At 44.0% G+C, this 16,147-nt stretch overlaps 2 protein-coding genes and 1 long non-coding RNA gene across 3 annotated transcripts in view; 2 read left to right on the top strand and 1 right to left on the bottom strand.

Annotated features, from left to right (window-relative positions):
• Positions 1–515, top strand: part of GIP (gastric inhibitory polypeptide) — a gene marked incomplete at its 3' end in the record, with an annotated part of 29,923 nt that extends 29,408 nt beyond the window's left edge. Inside the window, exon 6 of the mRNA XM_083408458.1 lies at positions 393–515. Coding sequence (XP_083264584.1) covers positions 393–402 — 10 coding nt within the window. The remainder of the gene's footprint in view (positions 1–392) is intronic.
• LOC310661893 overlaps positions 1–16,147 on the bottom strand; it is a 157,289-nt gene that overhangs the window by 104,210 nt on the left and 36,932 nt on the right. The window lies entirely within an intron of this gene.
• SNF8 (SNF8 subunit of ESCRT-II) lies at positions 4,535–14,842 on the top strand. Its single transcript, XM_083408448.1, has 8 exons — positions 4,535–4,671; positions 7,872–7,922; positions 9,110–9,248; positions 9,867–9,971; positions 11,341–11,413; positions 12,471–12,612; positions 13,299–13,373; positions 13,856–14,842. Exons 1-8 carry the CDS (start codon positions 4,618–4,620, stop codon positions 13,991–13,993), a joined length of 777 nt encoding a protein of 258 aa, XP_083264574.1. The 5' UTR covers positions 4,535–4,617; the 3' UTR covers positions 13,994–14,842.

Raw genomic sequence — 16,147 nt, forward strand, 5'->3', positions numbered from 1 at the left:
CCTGGAAGTGTGCTGGAAATAGCATGTGTGCACGCTTATGGGCACACGCTCCCCCACCCTCCAGCCCGCCACGCAATCAGTGCTGGAGACACCGGCCCAAGGCGTGGTAAGTTTGCTGACCCCTGCTTTAGATATTTGAAGATGGCTATCATATCTCCTCTCAGTCTCCTCTTTACTAGGCTAAAAATACCATTGAATGCATATTTGAATCATTCCTGCTTAGAAATGATTGTAATCAAGTGGCATATGTTTCCCAAGTAAATAAATAAAACACCATTGCTTTACAGAAGGTTGCCCCCCTTCTCTATTTTTCACTCCCCCCCCCAAAAAAAAACCCAGGCTCCTTGGCAAACTTTACATATTTCACCATCTTTTTCCCTCTATTTTTCCAGGCTTCAATAGCTCACAGCTTCCTTGAGGAGAAAAGATGGACTAACTTCTGTATTGTACCTTTGGCTAATGAGTGTCAACAATAATTATGACAGCAGCAATAAAACAATTTATTATCAAGTTCAGACGTGAGTGTTAAGAGTGTTATTCAATTTTTAAAACAACAACATCCCCCCCCAAAACAGAATTCGTAAGTGCTCTCATCAGAAACAGAAGTTACAGGTTGTGCTAATCTGCCAGACTGGTATGATGCATGACAGGGAGGCGATTCAGAATCTGTTCTCAGGGCAGCCCCACACAGCTGCATTAGGGTCATGAAAGATCAATGATTTGGTTCCTGCTCAGGCATGGTTATTTATTTTTAAGATACAAAACCTGAAGATTTAAAAAGCTGCTATACAACAGTGAAACATTGCCACCAGCAACAATAGTAAAAAGAGGGATGTTTTAAGATCTAAAACATAACTATGATTGCATATTTATTAAAAAGCAGAACCTTTTTTCAGCTCTAGAAGGGCTCCATAAAATACCAGTATCATCTTAACGCAGTTCACAAAGGCTTGATGAAGATAGTTGAGATTTGGTGGGTTTTCCATGCAAAGGAGCAGTTTGGTCTCCCCCCAGCATGTCCTGGATTGCCATCGCTTCCACTTTAAAAACAACAACAACCACCAAATAGTTGTTATTTTTACTTGCTTACAGGGCACATGGGTGTGTTGCGTGTGCAATACAGTGGTACATTGGGTTACATACGCTTCAGGTTACATACGCTTCAGGTTACAGACTCCGCTAACCCAGAAATAGTATCTCGGGTTAAGAACTTTGCTTCAGGATGAGAACAGAAATCGTGCTCCAGCGGCGCGGCAGCAGTGGGAGGCCCCATTAGCTAAAGTGGTGCTTCAGGTTAAGAACAGTTTCAGGTTAAGAACGGACCTCCGGAACGAATTAAGTACTTAACCTGAGGTACCACTGTACTTGTAAGACCCTAGCCATGCACCATCTTAATATGCTCAGAGGCAAACTAAGTACACTGCCAGCCAAACTGATACATCTGGAGAAGGTATGTTAGTGTTAAGTGGAAATCTGGTATGCAACAACTACTGGAATACTTTTGTGATTGGGAAAGAGTGTGAGCCTATGAGCCTGGCAGTATCTGGTTCCTAGCTCAGCTCAGGAACGTCGCAGCAAGCCTTTGGTATACTGCTGTCTCTCAGCCTTCACCCCAGTCTGCCCACCTGCAATTTAGGTGAAATAATAATGTTACACAGTGGTTGTAAGAACTGATGAAGTACATTTTGCTGTCTGAGTAGTGGCGAATGGTCTCTTTCCCCTCCCCCAAGTCAAGGTGCATTAACTGTCAAGAGCTTGTCCTATTCTCAAGCAGGACCCTGGCAGAGACACATGCCCGACTGGCATGTTCCCTGCCTCCTGGTCGATCATTCGGGAGCTTCAAAAGCTTTCTTCTGCCCGAACATCACAGCGACCGATGCTAACAGACACCGGCACACTTAGGGATCCGCAGAGTCTTCGCAGCTTGTGTAACAGAACTCAGCAACTCAGCATTTTGGCTAATCTACTTTATTTACATATAAACACACATGGAGCACTGCAACATGGCTCCCTCTCTCTCTAGCATCAGACAGCAAAGAGAAAAAGAACAAAGGACAATAGTCCCACTTCACGGAACACAGTAACACAAACATCCTGTCTCCGTCACTTCCCACTCTGTGGAGTCAAAACATACACCGTCATGTGATAGACAAAAATCCCATGACTGCAATCATGGAGCAGGAATTCTAACATTAACACCCAAGTTATTTTGGTATTAGAGGCAGAAAATACTATGTCTATGGATATATTTCGCAACGCAATAACCACAAATTCAAGAATCAGCAATTTGCTGCCTTTTTCTGCGGGGCCACTGCACTCTGCCTGATGATAAAACTGACCATTGCTCTTCACCACCATAACAACCATAACACAAGTTGAGTCCATTTTTGTTATAGCAGTGTGCCACTAGAGGGCAATATGACAGCACATTTAACCCAGTTTCCAGAAAAGACAGAAGCGGGAGTGAATCATCTAAACACAACCCTATTTTATAGTGCTGGCCTAAGTAAATTACTCAGAAGTCAGTCCTGCAGAGTTCAGTGGGACTTAGGCCTTATTAACAGCACAAACTAACCTCACCGACTCAGAAGCAAGTCCTGCTGAATTTAATGGGACTTCCTCCCAGCCTGTCACAATGCCCATATCCAGTACAGTCATACCTTGGGTTACAGATGTTTCAGGTTGCGTTTTTTTGTTACGGACCTGCCGAAACCCGGAAGTACCGGAATGGGTTACTTCCGGGTTTTGGCGTCATGCATGCGCAGAAGCGCTAAATCACTCTTTGCGCATGCACAGACATGCCGAATCGCAACCCGTGCGCGCGCAGACGCACCGCTGCGGGTAGCGGATGCTGCAGGTTGCGAACGTGCATCCTGCACACATCACGTTCGCAACCTGAGCATCCGCTGTAGTTTCAAAAGGAAGAGAACTGGTTTAACGAATATCTTGCTATTTTAGTCCCATCCAGTGCAAATGATTATATAACTTTCTCTGAAATAATGTTCTGGCGATATATTCATCTGTTTATGAATGCGGGCAGGCAAAAATACATGTTAAATATTTTAATAAACAAAGCACTGTTAAGTGTATGGTTTATTTAATTTTGCCAGTCAACATATTACTTTTCACTCTTGACTTCATAAGAAAGTCATGTATTGCACTACCATATTACAGTAACTCTTTTAAGGAGTGCTCCAAACTCTGAGCTATCCTGCCTTTCCTTTTTAGGGTTATTTCTGACATAGGAAATTTTGGACCTAAATACTTAATGCAGCTTATCTGACCTAATGTCAGGTTCTCATGTTGCAGTTCTTTTTGGGGTGTGTGTGTTATTGGGTTGTTGTTTTTATTTTGATTATATATATTGTGGTTTTTATGTTGATCATTTCTTTGAACCGCCCAGAGTCCTCTGGGTATAGGGAAGTATATAAATTCAATAAATAAATAATAATAATAAATGAGGTTACATAGCTGCATAGAATAAGAACGGGGTGTCAGGTGTCTCTTTTCCGGGTTAAGTGAGGCTAGGAGTGCTGCCCAAATGTGCTCACCCACTGCTAAGTTTGGGATCCTCTCCAAATGCATGCATTTATAAGGGTGCATGGGTAGCTCTGGGTAGCCAAGCACAGACAAGATTTACAAATTCACACACATGCATGCGTGTATAACACATCCCAGAGGGGCCAACGGGTTGCTTCGAAGTCATTTCAGCAGGGATTTGAACCTATGACTCTCTCTTTTTTGATAACAATTTATTATTTTTTTCAAAAAACAAAAACAATATAAAAACAAAGCAAAACAATACAATTATAGCAATTCAAATACAGTAATAAATCTTAACTCAATTGACTTCCCTCCACTCCCCATCTTGGTTCCATTGTACTAGCTTGTTTGTAAAACCTTATATTCTTAATAGTCCAATCTTAAATCCTTATTCATCTTAATACAAGTGACTTTTGAAAGTTCTGCTAATGTAAAAATCTATACACAACCCTTAGAAAGTATTCATTAAACATTTCCTTTTTTTAAAAAAAGAAAAACAATATCCTTTTGGGGGGGGGGGGGGTATCAAAAAACCTGTGACTCAAATGTTGCAAGTCCAGCACTCTATCCGCCATGCCACCCTGAAAATATGCGAATTCTCATTTGAAGAATTTGAAAAAGTATCTGAATAAGTGTGCATGCACACGAAATCTCATCCCAATAACAAACTCAGTCGTTCTCTAAGGCGCTACTGGAAGGACTTTTTTATTTTGTTTCTCATTTGTAAATTGGCGTCTCTAATTATTGGGGACATTTCAGCACCAGATGGGAGGGGGAAATGCCCCCACCCCGCAAAAAAAAAAACAACAAAACCCACCCCGCATTCTCCCAGAATAAAGGTGGCAACCCTACCCCTGCCCCCGCCCGCCCTCCGGGACTCCCTGGGCGAGCTCTCTAGTGGGAAGGCAGAAGCACCGACCCAAAAGAAACTTCCTTCCTGTCGCGCACTGATGACGTGAAGGTTTCTCTAATATGCTTAATACCGCCTCCCCCCCCCCCTCCGCCCCCCAAATCCACTCCCTTTCCACCATCTCCCTCAAGAGGCTCGAGCCCGGACGCCGCTCGCTGGCAGCAATGCACCGCCGGGGAGTCGGGGCAGGCGCCATCGCCAAGAAGAAGCTGGCCGAGGTCAGGCTTCTTTTTCCTCCTCCTTCCTCCTCCTCCAGCTGGTCTTCCTTTCATTCCCATCTTGCTCGCTTGCTGTCTTCCCCCCACCGCCAGCCCAGCCTTTGTAGGAGGGGAAGGGGCTGCATCTCCACCTACGAGGGGAAGGGGCTGCAGTTTGCGCCTCTTGCCACTCCCCGGGATGCTCTTTCGCCCTTACCAGTGTCGGATTTACGTATAATATTAATAATAATAATAATAATAATAATGATAAATTGTTATTTATACTCCGCCCTCCCCGGCCAAGACTGTGCTCAGGGCGGCTAACAACCAATAACAAAAACAAGTTGATTTAAATACAATTTAAAGATTAAGATACAACATTAGAACAATTAGGGAGCAATCTCATCATAGGAGGAGAAAGAAAAAAGAAAAAGGGGGAGGGAATCAAGCAGATTCTGAACCAAAGGCCAGGTGGAACAACGCTGTATAAGCTAAACAAGCTATAGCTTAGGGCCCCACTCTCTTGGGGGCCCCCCCCAAAAAATAAAGGAAAAAAAATCATAGGGGAAAAATTTTAAGGGAAAAAAACACACACCTGGATGTGCATTTCCAAAATATAAGACAGGAGTCAGCAAACTTTTAAAGCAGAGGGCCGGTCCACTGTCCCTTGTGGGGGGCCGGACTATATGGGGGATGGACAAATTTCTATGCCCCACAAATAACCCAGAGATGCATTTTAAATAAAAGCACACATTCTACTCATGTAAAAACACACTGATTCCCGGACTGTCCGCGGGCCGCATTGAGAAAGCGATTGGGCCGGATCCGGCCGCCGGGCCTTAGTTTGCCTACCCATTATATAAGATAAAAAACAAATAAAATAAAGCCTACATACAGCAACAGTGTTTGGTGTTGTGTAGGCTCCTATGATGTAAATGTGTTTCTAAAGGAACTTTTGTTATTGCCACATGCCAATGTGTTTGCATTATTAAGTTTGTTGTGCATGAAAAATCATTTTACGTTAGAGCTTAATAATTATTTCACTATTAATATACTTCTTCTTAATTGTATTTCAACAATTACTTTGATAAAATACATATTTTGTTACGTGCAAATGGCTTTAGATACCTATGAGGTCCATAAATTACCATATAGCATATATTCAAAAGCACAATTTGTTGTTGACAAAGGACAGCTGGACGTATAAAGGGCCCCATTACCTTCAGTAGCTTAGGGCCTCATCTAGCCTAAATCCAGTCCTGCTTCAACCCCAGACTGGATGAGGGGTGGTGGTGGAGAAACGCACTTTGCACATGCTCAGAGGCATTTCTCTTCAGTCCCATTGCCCATTATTGTATCCTGCAGCTGGCAGGGATCACCCCAGGCATTTGCTACTTCTGCTTCTCTCGATCTGCTGCACCTCTCCCCTAAACTAGGGCTGCCTGGCTTCTTAAAATCCCTTGCTGGAATTTGCCTCCTTTGCACTTTTGTCTGATGAGACAAGAAGAGAAGAAGAATCTTTATTTGCGTCAGCCACTAGCCATAGCAATAAAATAAAATGTACCGAAGATACATGTCCCCGCTTCAGGAGACTGATGAAGCAGGGATGGGAGACTTGTGGCCATGGGCGTAGCCGAGGGGATGCAGGGGGGCAGCTGCCCCTCCAACAAAATAATCAAAAGCAATACAAATTTGAGGTTCTGCCCTCCCCTAACAAAAGCCGGCCCCCTCTAACAAAAATCCATGCTTGTGACCCTTGGGATGTTGTTGGACTGCATGTCCCATTGGCACCAGCAAATGCTCCAATGATGGGAATTGTAGTCCAATGCCATGTGGTGGGCCACAGGTTTCCCCTCTGCTCCTGTAAGGTAAGCGTTATCCTCCATTTTGCAGATGTGGAGACTGAGGCTAGGAGAGAGTGGTTTGCCTCAGGCCACCTTGTGTGTGGAAGAAGGGAGATTGAAACTTCCTGGTTCGTAGCTCAGTCTCTTAGCAGCTAAGCTACACCAGCTCTTGATAACTTGTGCAGTACAGTTTATTTGTGGGTTCCAGTAGAGGCTAATGGAGCATCCCTTCCAACATTTCTCCGATGAAAATAGGGACAGTAATAATAATAATTAACGATAATTTTATTTTTTACACCCTACCCATCTGACTGGGTTGCCCCAGCCACTCTGGGCTGCTTCCAACATATATAAAAACATAATAAAACCCTAGAAACTTCCTTATACAGGCCTGCCTTCAGATTTCTTCTGAAGGTTGTGTGTAATTACTTACTGTATTTCCTTGTCATCTGATGGGAGGGCATTCCAGAGGGCAGGTGCCACTACCGAGAAGGCCCTCTGCTTGGTTCTCTGTAACTTCATCTTTCACAGTGAGGGAACCACCAGAAGGCCCTCGGAGCTGGACCTCTGTCTCTGGGCTGAATGATGGGCATGGAGACGTTCCTTCAGATACGCAGGGCCGAGGTTGTTCAGGGCTTTAAAGGTCAGCACCAACACTTTGAATTGCGCTCAGAAACAATTTGAATTGTACTCTTAGGAAGCGGCTTGCTGGCCTTCAAGAGAAAGGAGAGTTGCACTGCTTTGGTGCTACAACTTAAGACAGCCGAGTCTTGGGTGCTTGCCAAACAGTCCTGTGGACAGGGTAGTCTCATAAGAGCATAAGATGAGTACAGGGAACCAGGCAGAGGGGCTTCTCGGTAGTGGCGCCCTCCCTGTGGAACGCCTGTCAAAGAGAACAACAACTACCAGACTTTTAGAAGGCACCTGAAGGCAGCCCTGTTTAGGGGAAGCTTTTGATGTTTGATGTATTATAGTATTTTAATATTTTTTGGGAGGCCGCCCAGAGTGGCTGGGGAAGCCCAGCCAGATGGGCGGGGTATAAATAAATTATTATTATTATTATTATTATTATTATTATTATTATTATTATTATTATTATTATTCTGGATCAGGCCAATGGCCCATCTAGTCCAGCATCGTGTTCTCACAGTGGCCAACTGTGCAAAGCCTGCAAGCAGGGCATGAACGCAACAGCGCTCTGCCCAGCCACAATTCCCAGCAACTGGCATTTAGAGGCATCCTTCCTATGACAGTGGAAGGAGAATGTAGCCATTGTGGCTCCCATAATGATGTTTAAGAATCAGAGATGCACATTCGGGGGGGGGGGTGGCTTATATATCACTGTGTGTCTTATCACCACTTTTTTCCCCTTTCTAGGCCAAATACAAGGAACGTGGGACAGTTTTGGCTGAAGACCAGTTAGTCCAGGTGAGATGAGGAAACATCAAGGTGGTTTTTTTAAAATTATTTTTATTTTATTATATATATAACTTTTATTAAATTTTCTGTTCTACAATTTAGAATATTCATTTAGACAACCTTAAGATATCAATGACTTCCCTTCTTCCCATGCTTCATTTTGCATAGCATAAAATCCCTGCGTATTTTATATAAACTAAACCATTCAGTATTCCATTGTTACTTCCATCAAAACTTATTTACACTGTTGAATTTATCTTAATGCTGCCAACGTTTTCAAGTATACACAATTATCCCCCCATATATTCAGAAAACATTTTCCAATCTTCTTTAAACGAGTGTTCTTCTCGTTCTCTTATTCTGTAAGTTAGATCCACAAGCTGCGCATATTCCATCAGCTTAAGTTGCCATTCTTCTTTAGTTGGGACCTCGCTCATTTTCCATTTTTGGGCTAACAAAACAAAGAATGCCGTAGTGGTGTACATATGAATAACCTTTTTTAACACCTGGGAATTTCTATTTGAATTACCCCAACAAAAAGGACTCTGTTTTTTTTGGAAAGGTGCTTTAAAACATTTTTTTCAGTTCATTTTAAATTATTTCCAAATACTCTTTTACCCTTTTACAAGTCCACCACATATGAAAGAACGTTCCCTCGACCTCATTACATCTACAGAGATGTAATGAGGAAACACCAAGGTCTGATCTTAGAGTTAAAAGGAGGTCCACTGCAAAATGTGTGAATCTGAAAAGCTCTTGTATGAGCCTATACATTATGCACATTATCAACCTGCGGCTCCCATTTTCACAGGGTCTTGCGCTGATCAGGGGGAACCAACAGCTTGGGGAAATAAATAGAAAAACACATAAGTGATATGTCTGTATAGATGGTATATGATAGTAATAATTTCCGGCTTCCCTATGATATAGAGCAAGTTTTCGCCAGTGGATGGGACACAGAGATGGATAATCCATTGGTTTAATCCCAACATTAGTCTTCAACCTATTAAGAAGACAACACTGGAGCAAAAAAGCTTTGCCATAAATCGTTTCTCTGTGGTAATGGCAGCAGAGAGTTGTCCCTTATGAAACATCAGTCTGTTCTAGGTCTCAAAGGTGTATTTCGAATTAGTAGCCTTTCAAAGCAGATCGTTTTAAATCTGTTTCTTTTTTCTATCCTCTGACTTCGTTTACAGATGTCCAAGCAGCTGGATACATTTAAAACTAACCTCGAAGAGTTTGCCAGCAAACACAAGCAAGAGATCCGTAAAAACCCGCAGTTCAGAGTCCAGTTCCAGGACATGTGTGCAACGATCGGGGTTGATCCCCTAGCCTGTAAGAAATGGGGGAGGCAGGGATTTAGGGGGTCGGGAGAAGCAGGGTGAGGAGGGGTTCTGCAGAATCTGCTGGTCTTTCTTTGGCGCTTCAGCTTCCGTGTTTCTGTTAAAAATAAAAAAAGGAGTGGCATTGTTTCTCAAATCAAAAACGAGTTATCACATTATAATGTAAGTTGTAAGCCCTCTGAAGAGGGACCATTTTGATCCATGCTCTGCCTTCCCAAGCCATGTTACTATTGGTAATGGACGGTGGGCCTGTCTATATCTCCTTATTCCCAACCTGTCCTTGCTCAGAGGCAAGTTAAAATTTACGGTCAGGTAAGAAGGAGAATTGGATGAGCATAAAGAACTTTCCATGGACTTCTCACTGCCAAATGGAAAATCATGCCTAATGAAATGTTCCAAAAATCATGGATAGGGAAGACAGAACAAGTCTTGTCCCTTTTGAATTCTTGACACTCACCAAACTAGGAAGTTCCTTTGCCTTTTTCTTTATTAAAAAAAAATCTAAACTTGCAAAATTGGGTTCTTGAGAGTCTAAAATAATAATAATAATGCAGCGTTCTTTTTTTGTCTTTCATATATTCATATCCATATTTCATTCCCTCTTCCGCAGCTGGCAAAGGATTCTGGTCAGAAATGTTGGGTGTTGGAGATTTTTACTACGAGCTCGGCGTTCAGATTATTGAAGTCTGTCTAGCTCTAAAGCACAGAAATGGAGGTGAGGATAGCTTCCTGTCTCTTATCTTCGCAGGGTGTGTGTGTGTGTGTGTGTTCTGTTCTCTCTAATGCCTGCCTGCCACTCTCTGAATGTGTGGCTGGTATCTGTGAGCTTCTTGGCCATGCTAGTCCAGCCTCCTAGAAACATTAACACAACCCTGAGCGTCTCCACTCAGAAGTAAATTCCACTGAGTTCAGTGGGTCTTATTTCTTGATAGTTGTGCATAGAATTTCATGCATCAGTAAGAGTAAGACTCTTACTATGGAGGAAGCAGCATTGAACTCAGGGAGGGGGGAACCTATGGCTGTGCTGGCTGGGGCTGATGGGAAATGTAGTCCAAAATACCTGGAAAGCGCCAGGTTGCGGAAAAGTAGTGTATAGGATTGCAACCTTTTATATATACAGTTGTACCTTGGAAGTCGAATGGAATCCATTCCGGAAGTCTGTTTGACTTCCAAAACGTTCGTAAACCAAAGCGCGGCTTCCGATTGGCTGCTGGAAGCTCCTGCAGCCATTCGGAAGCCCCATTGGGCATTTGGCTTCTAAAAATAGTTCACAAACCGGAACAGTCACTGTTTGCGGAGTTTGGGAGCCAAAATGTTTGAGAACTAAGCTGTTCGAAAACCAAGGTACGACTCTGCGTGTGTGTGTGTGTGTGTGTGTGTGTAATTTTTATTGAATTTTCTGTTTTACAATTTAAAATACTCACTTTACATCATTAAGATATCAATGACTTCCATTCTTCTTCCATGGTTCATTTTACATATCATAAATCCCTTCATGTTTTACAAAAACTATACCATTCAGTATTCCATTATTTCCTCCATCAAAACTTGTTTACACTGTTGAATTTATCTTAACGCTGCCAGCGTTTTCAGCTGTGCACAACTATTTCCCATATATTCAATAAACATTTTCCAATCTTCTTAAAACGTGTGTTCTTCTTGTTCTCTTATTCTATATGTTTAGTCCGCAAGTTGTGCATATTCTGTCAACTTAAGTACAGTGGTACCTCGCAAGACGAATGCCTCGGAAGACGAAAAACTCGCCAGACGAAAGAGTTTTTCGTTTTCTGAGTTGCTTCGCAAGACGGATTTCCCTATGGGCTTGCTTCGCAAGACGAAACGTCTTGCGCCTTTTTTTTAAAACCGCCAATGCATTCCTACGGGAAACCGTCAATACGCAGTGGTGCTTCGCAAGACGAATAAACTCATAGAACGAAAAAACTCGCAGAACGAATTAATTTCGTCTTGCGAGGCACCACTGTATAGGATTGCAACCTTAGCCTGCTAACATATTGGGTTGGATTCAAATTCCTTATATACATGGCTGTGTGTTAACACGCCTCTTGCTTCCTCATTCCCGCTAGGGCTGATAACCCTGGAAGAACTTCACCAGCAAGTGCTCAAGGGGAGAGGAAAATTTGCGCAAGACGTCAGCCAGTAAGCTTTGCATTGGAGACTGCACTGCCGTGGGGGATGTAATATGTTTTGCGTTACTTTGCATAATTACTTTGCATTCCCTGGCAATGTCTAGGGTGATGAAGCAGAGCTGCCCACCAGAAATAATTAAATCAGTTGTGCACATTGACAAGTGCAGAAGTACTGTTTTGGGGGGAGAGGGTGTGGGTTGGTATGGAGGACTCCCTGGTCCTGAATGGGGTAACTGCCCCTGAAGGACCAGGTGCGCAGCCTGGGAGTCATTTTGGACTCACAGCTGTCCATGGAGGCGCAGGTCAATTCTGTGTCCAAAGCAACTGTCTACCAGCTCCATCTGGTACACAGGCTGAGACCCTACCTGTCCATGGACTGCCTTGCCAGAGTGGTGCACGCTCTAGTTATCTCCCGCTTGGACTACTGCAACGCGCTCTACGTGGGGCTACCTTTGAAGGTGACCCAGAAACTGCAATGAATCCAGAATGCGGCAGTGAGACTGGTGACTGGGAGTGGCCGCTGAGACCACATCACACCGGTCCTGAAAGACCTACTTTGGCTCCCAGTACGTTTCTGGGCACAATCAAAAGTGTTGGTGCAAACCTGTTTAAGGGCTGCCTTCAGATGTCTTCTAAAAGTCAGATAGTTGTTTATTTCCTTGACATCTGATGGAAGGGCGTTTCACAGGGCAGGCGCCACTACCAAGAAGGCCCTCTGCCTGGTTCCGTGTAGCTTCACTTCTCGCAGTGAGGGAACCGCCAGAAGGCCCTTGGAGCTGGACCTCATTGTCTGGGCTGAACGATGGGGGTGGAGACGCTCCTTTAGGTATACAGGACCAAGGCCGTTTAGGGCTTTAAATGTCAGCACCACCACTTTGAATTGTGCTCGGAAAGAAAAGAAAAGAAAACTCTCTTTCTCAGGTAACTCATTTCTGCACCCAGTGTTTTGTAGCTTTCCTGTGCTTCCACTGAACCACAGCATAATACATACCTTGTTGGACATGATTGAAGGTACTGATGCGCTGAGATCATCCTTTGCCCTGACTCTTCTTTCCTTGGCTCCTCAGAGATGACCTCATCCGGGCAATTAAGAAGTTGAAAGTTCTAGGAAACGGCTTTGGGATCCTTCCTGTTGGCGGGACCTACCTGATCCAGTCTGTGCCGGCCGAACTAAATATGGACCATACGGTTGTGATACAACTTGCTGAGGTACCCATGCCAAGTTGACTCAGTTTCTGCTATTATTCCAGGGGTCGATTCAAAGTTCTTGTACTGAGCTATCCATCCCTTGCCTATACAGTCGTACCTTGGAAGTCGAACGGAATCCCTTCCAGAAGTCTTTTTATATTCAAAAACATTCAAAAACCAAATCGCAGCTTTGCTCTTACAGCCAATCAGAAGCCGCAGAAGCCCATCAGACGTTTGGGTTCCAAAAAGAATGTTCACAAACCTGAACAATCACTTCTGGGTTTGCGGCGTTCCGGAGCCAAAACGTCCGAGTTCCAGGGCGTTGGGGATCCAAGGTACGACTGTATGTGTATGTGTTTCATCGACATCCTTACGGTCACCCATAGTTCACTGGCCTCTGTTGGGAGACAGAAGGGGGGGGGGAGCTGCACCATTCCTCCTCAATCTGGTCCCCTTCAGTCCAGTCCCTGACAAGCGGACATTGATTCTCCCTAGTCAGAAGCCCTTCCTAAACTTCTTTTCCAACCCCCCATCCTGGGGGCATGACCCTGGGTCATTTTGCAGGTGTAATCTACCCCTGAAGTCTTAAATCCTCGCCTACAAGATGGTGTGCGTTGAACGTCTCCTTGTTGTTTTTAGTGTTGGCTGGGCTTTTCTGATCAGTGACCTTTTTTGAAATTGCCTCCTTTCTTTACTCTCCATTTCAGAAAAAGGGGTACGTGACCATCAGCGAGATCAAGTCGAGTTTGAAGTGGGAGGCGGAACGAGCAAAGCAAGTTTTGGTATGTAAATTATAAAATGAAAAGAGCGCCCACCTGTTGGCAGCTTGGAAAATGAAATATTGCATTAGAAGTTGTGTAGGTTAGGCAAAAGGGCATGTCATTATACATGTTTGCTTGAAACTAAATGTTGCAGCATGGAGTTTCTCTGTTGAGGATTCTAAGCTATCCATTCCATGAACCCCCCTGCAGGTTCCTGTTTCTTCCCCAACAGTAAGGCAACATTCTGTGGCCACTGAGCATGCTCAGTCCTCCCCCAGTTCTAGGGTTTCCCCCCTACAAAGCTCAGGGTTCCCCAAGCCTGCTGCTGGGAGGGTCCTGTTGCACTCAATTCCTGCATCTGGTTGGCTACTGTGAGAACAGAATATTGGACTAGATGGGCTTAGTTCTTCATATGTTCTCCTGCCTGCATTGTGTTGGGGGGAAAGTGCAAAGCCACTTGTGATAGCCCTCCTCTCCAAATAATCATCTCTGGCTTTTTACAGGATCACTTGCTGAAAGAGGGCATGGCGTGGCTCGATACCCAGGCTCCAGTGGAACCACAGTACTGGCTACCTGCCCTCTTCACAGAGCTTTACTCTCAGGAAATCACACCAGAAGAAGCAAAGGAAGCTTTGCCTTGACAGCCGAAAAGGGGACTGATTTATCTGAACATTTTCATTTACATGATAAAGCTGAGTCACATCAAATGCCTATATTCTCTCTCTGCCCCCACCCCAAATCTTCAGAAGAAAATGTCTGTTACCAAACACTGCCAAGCAGGTATATTTGACACTGATTTTGGGGCTTCTGCACAATGGGAGAGACTAATTTCGTAAGCAAGCTGTTAGTCCTCATGACTGGAAAAGTGTGGATGTGTGTTTTTTTTCTCCTTAAAGAGTTAGAAAGTGGAGAGGATTGAAGGTGAGGATTGGAGTCAATGTATGTGTTGTAAGCGTCTCTCCCTCCTTTCCCCCATTTCCTAATTACATTGTTGTGTACTTGAGTTAACTCTGTGTACACTGGTTGCCTTCCCTAGAAAGGGTTTCTTGTTTATCTCACAATAACGCGAGAGAACCCCATCTTTAGATGGTGAAACAGCCAAGATTCTATACTGTTCCTTATCGGGGCTTTGGGAAAGGGACCAAATAATTTTACTATTCTGTACATTCTCCCAAGCCCCATTACAGTGTTGAAATCGTCCTCAGTTTGTGTTTCATGGAAAAAATATGAGAGACATTACACATACTTCTGTAAAACAAGAAAATCTTTAATAAAAAAACAAAAACAAGCCAGTTGCTAGTCCTGTGATGACAGGGCTTTAAAATTATTTGAATTATTGGAGTCTAGTAGCTCTAGATGTATTTTCGAATTCTGTCATCTCCACAACCGGGAAGACAAGAGGATGGGGACAGGAAGAGACTTGCTTGTACCTTTGTATAGTGAAATCTACTCACTTTTATTCTTTGCAAATGCAGTAATGCGGATTTCACGAAACTGCCTTAAGATTCTTCCCTGTGTCATTATTGTGAACAACCTAAAAATCTCACTGGGCATTTGAAGAGCTCTTTCATCCACTTACGCAGAGAAACACCTAGGGCCAAGATTCCACCTTAGGCTTTGTGGTTACAGGTATAAAAACCACCCGTGGGTGTACTTGCTCATTTAGATCAAGCATATGAGTCAGCAGAGCAAAGGAGTCATTTCCACAGGTCGGATTTGCTTTTCTTAGCAAGTGAGGAGGAACTGCCTCCGGTAACTTCACAAAAATCACCTTAAGGCAGCTTACAGAAAACTGCCGGCTGCTCACATATGCAGAGGGGATCCTGAGCCATAGATTGTGGTAAGCAACATCCACCACAGACCTGACTTGGGCAGAAATGCTTATGCAGTCTCCCTGGGTGACTTGGCCTCAAGTTCAGCAGTTCTAGGCAGCTGGTCAAACCCTCCCATGAGATGGTTTGGGTGTCTGCTTGGATATCATAGCAGCAGATATCCTGCTTTTCTCCATTGTGTCCTCAGGACAGTCTTGTAAGGTAAAAAGTCAGTTTGAGAAACCAGGTGGGCCAAGTCACCCGGGTGGGTTGCACATCTGAGTGGCAATTTGAACGTGGGCCTCTGACACTCCTAAACACTGTATTGTGCTTTTCTTAAAAGAAAAAATGGTGGCGGTACTCGCCATGAAGTTGTTACTGTAAGTTCCAAACATTTAACCAGTGCTTTTCTTCTAGGGAAAAAAGGTGCCAGTACTGCAGGTGCAGCCTGGCATTTTACCTACTCCTGCTTCAAAGCTGCACTTTGAACTATTAGTACCCCACTGTAAAGGGATGCGTGTGGCACTGTGGTCTAAACCACTGAGCCTCTTGGGCTTGCCGATCAGAAGGTTGGCGGTTCGAATCCCCGTGACGGAGTGAGCTACCGTTGCTCTGTCCCAGCTCCTGCCAACCTAGCAGTTCGAAAGCACGTCAAAGTGCAAGTAAATAGGTACCACTATGGCGGGAAGGTAAACGGAGTTTCTGTGTGCTCTGGTTTCCATCACGGTCCCGTTGCACCGGAAGCGCTTTAGTCATGCTGGACACATGACCCGGAAAGGGGGGGAAATGCAGGAATAGGCCAATATATATGTGGATTGTCGCAGAATCAATTGACTTTTCTTCTTGTAAGTTTTCAAAGTTCTTCATTTAGCTCAAGGTTATCACCTGAACTAGCCTTCGGGTATAGGGCGGTATAGTAATAAAATTATATATATATATATATATATATATATATATGCAGGTTTTGGTGTCCTCGGGTGTCTT

The sequence above is a fragment of the Podarcis tiliguerta genome (assembly GCF_965153285.1).
Source record: "Podarcis tiliguerta genome assembly, chromosome: 13".
NCBI classification, from domain to species: domain Eukaryota; kingdom Metazoa; phylum Chordata; class Lepidosauria; order Squamata; family Lacertidae; genus Podarcis; species Podarcis tiliguerta.

What these genes read in the sequence shown, in the direction of transcription:
- SNF8 (XM_083408448.1), top strand. Translation starts at nt 4,618, where the DNA reads ATGCACCGCCGGGGAGTCGGGGCAGGCGCCATCGCCAAGAAGAAGCTG. An exon ending in CCAAGAAGAAGCTGGCCGAG is followed by an intron (nt 4,672 to 7,871) that starts GTCAGGCTTCTT and finishes TCCCCTTTCTAG; the next exon opens with GCCAAATACAAGGAACGTGG. An exon ending in AACGAGCAAAGCAAGTTTTG is followed by an intron (nt 13,374 to 13,855) that starts GTATGTAAATTA and finishes GGCTTTTTACAG; the next exon opens with GATCACTTGCTGAAAGAGGG.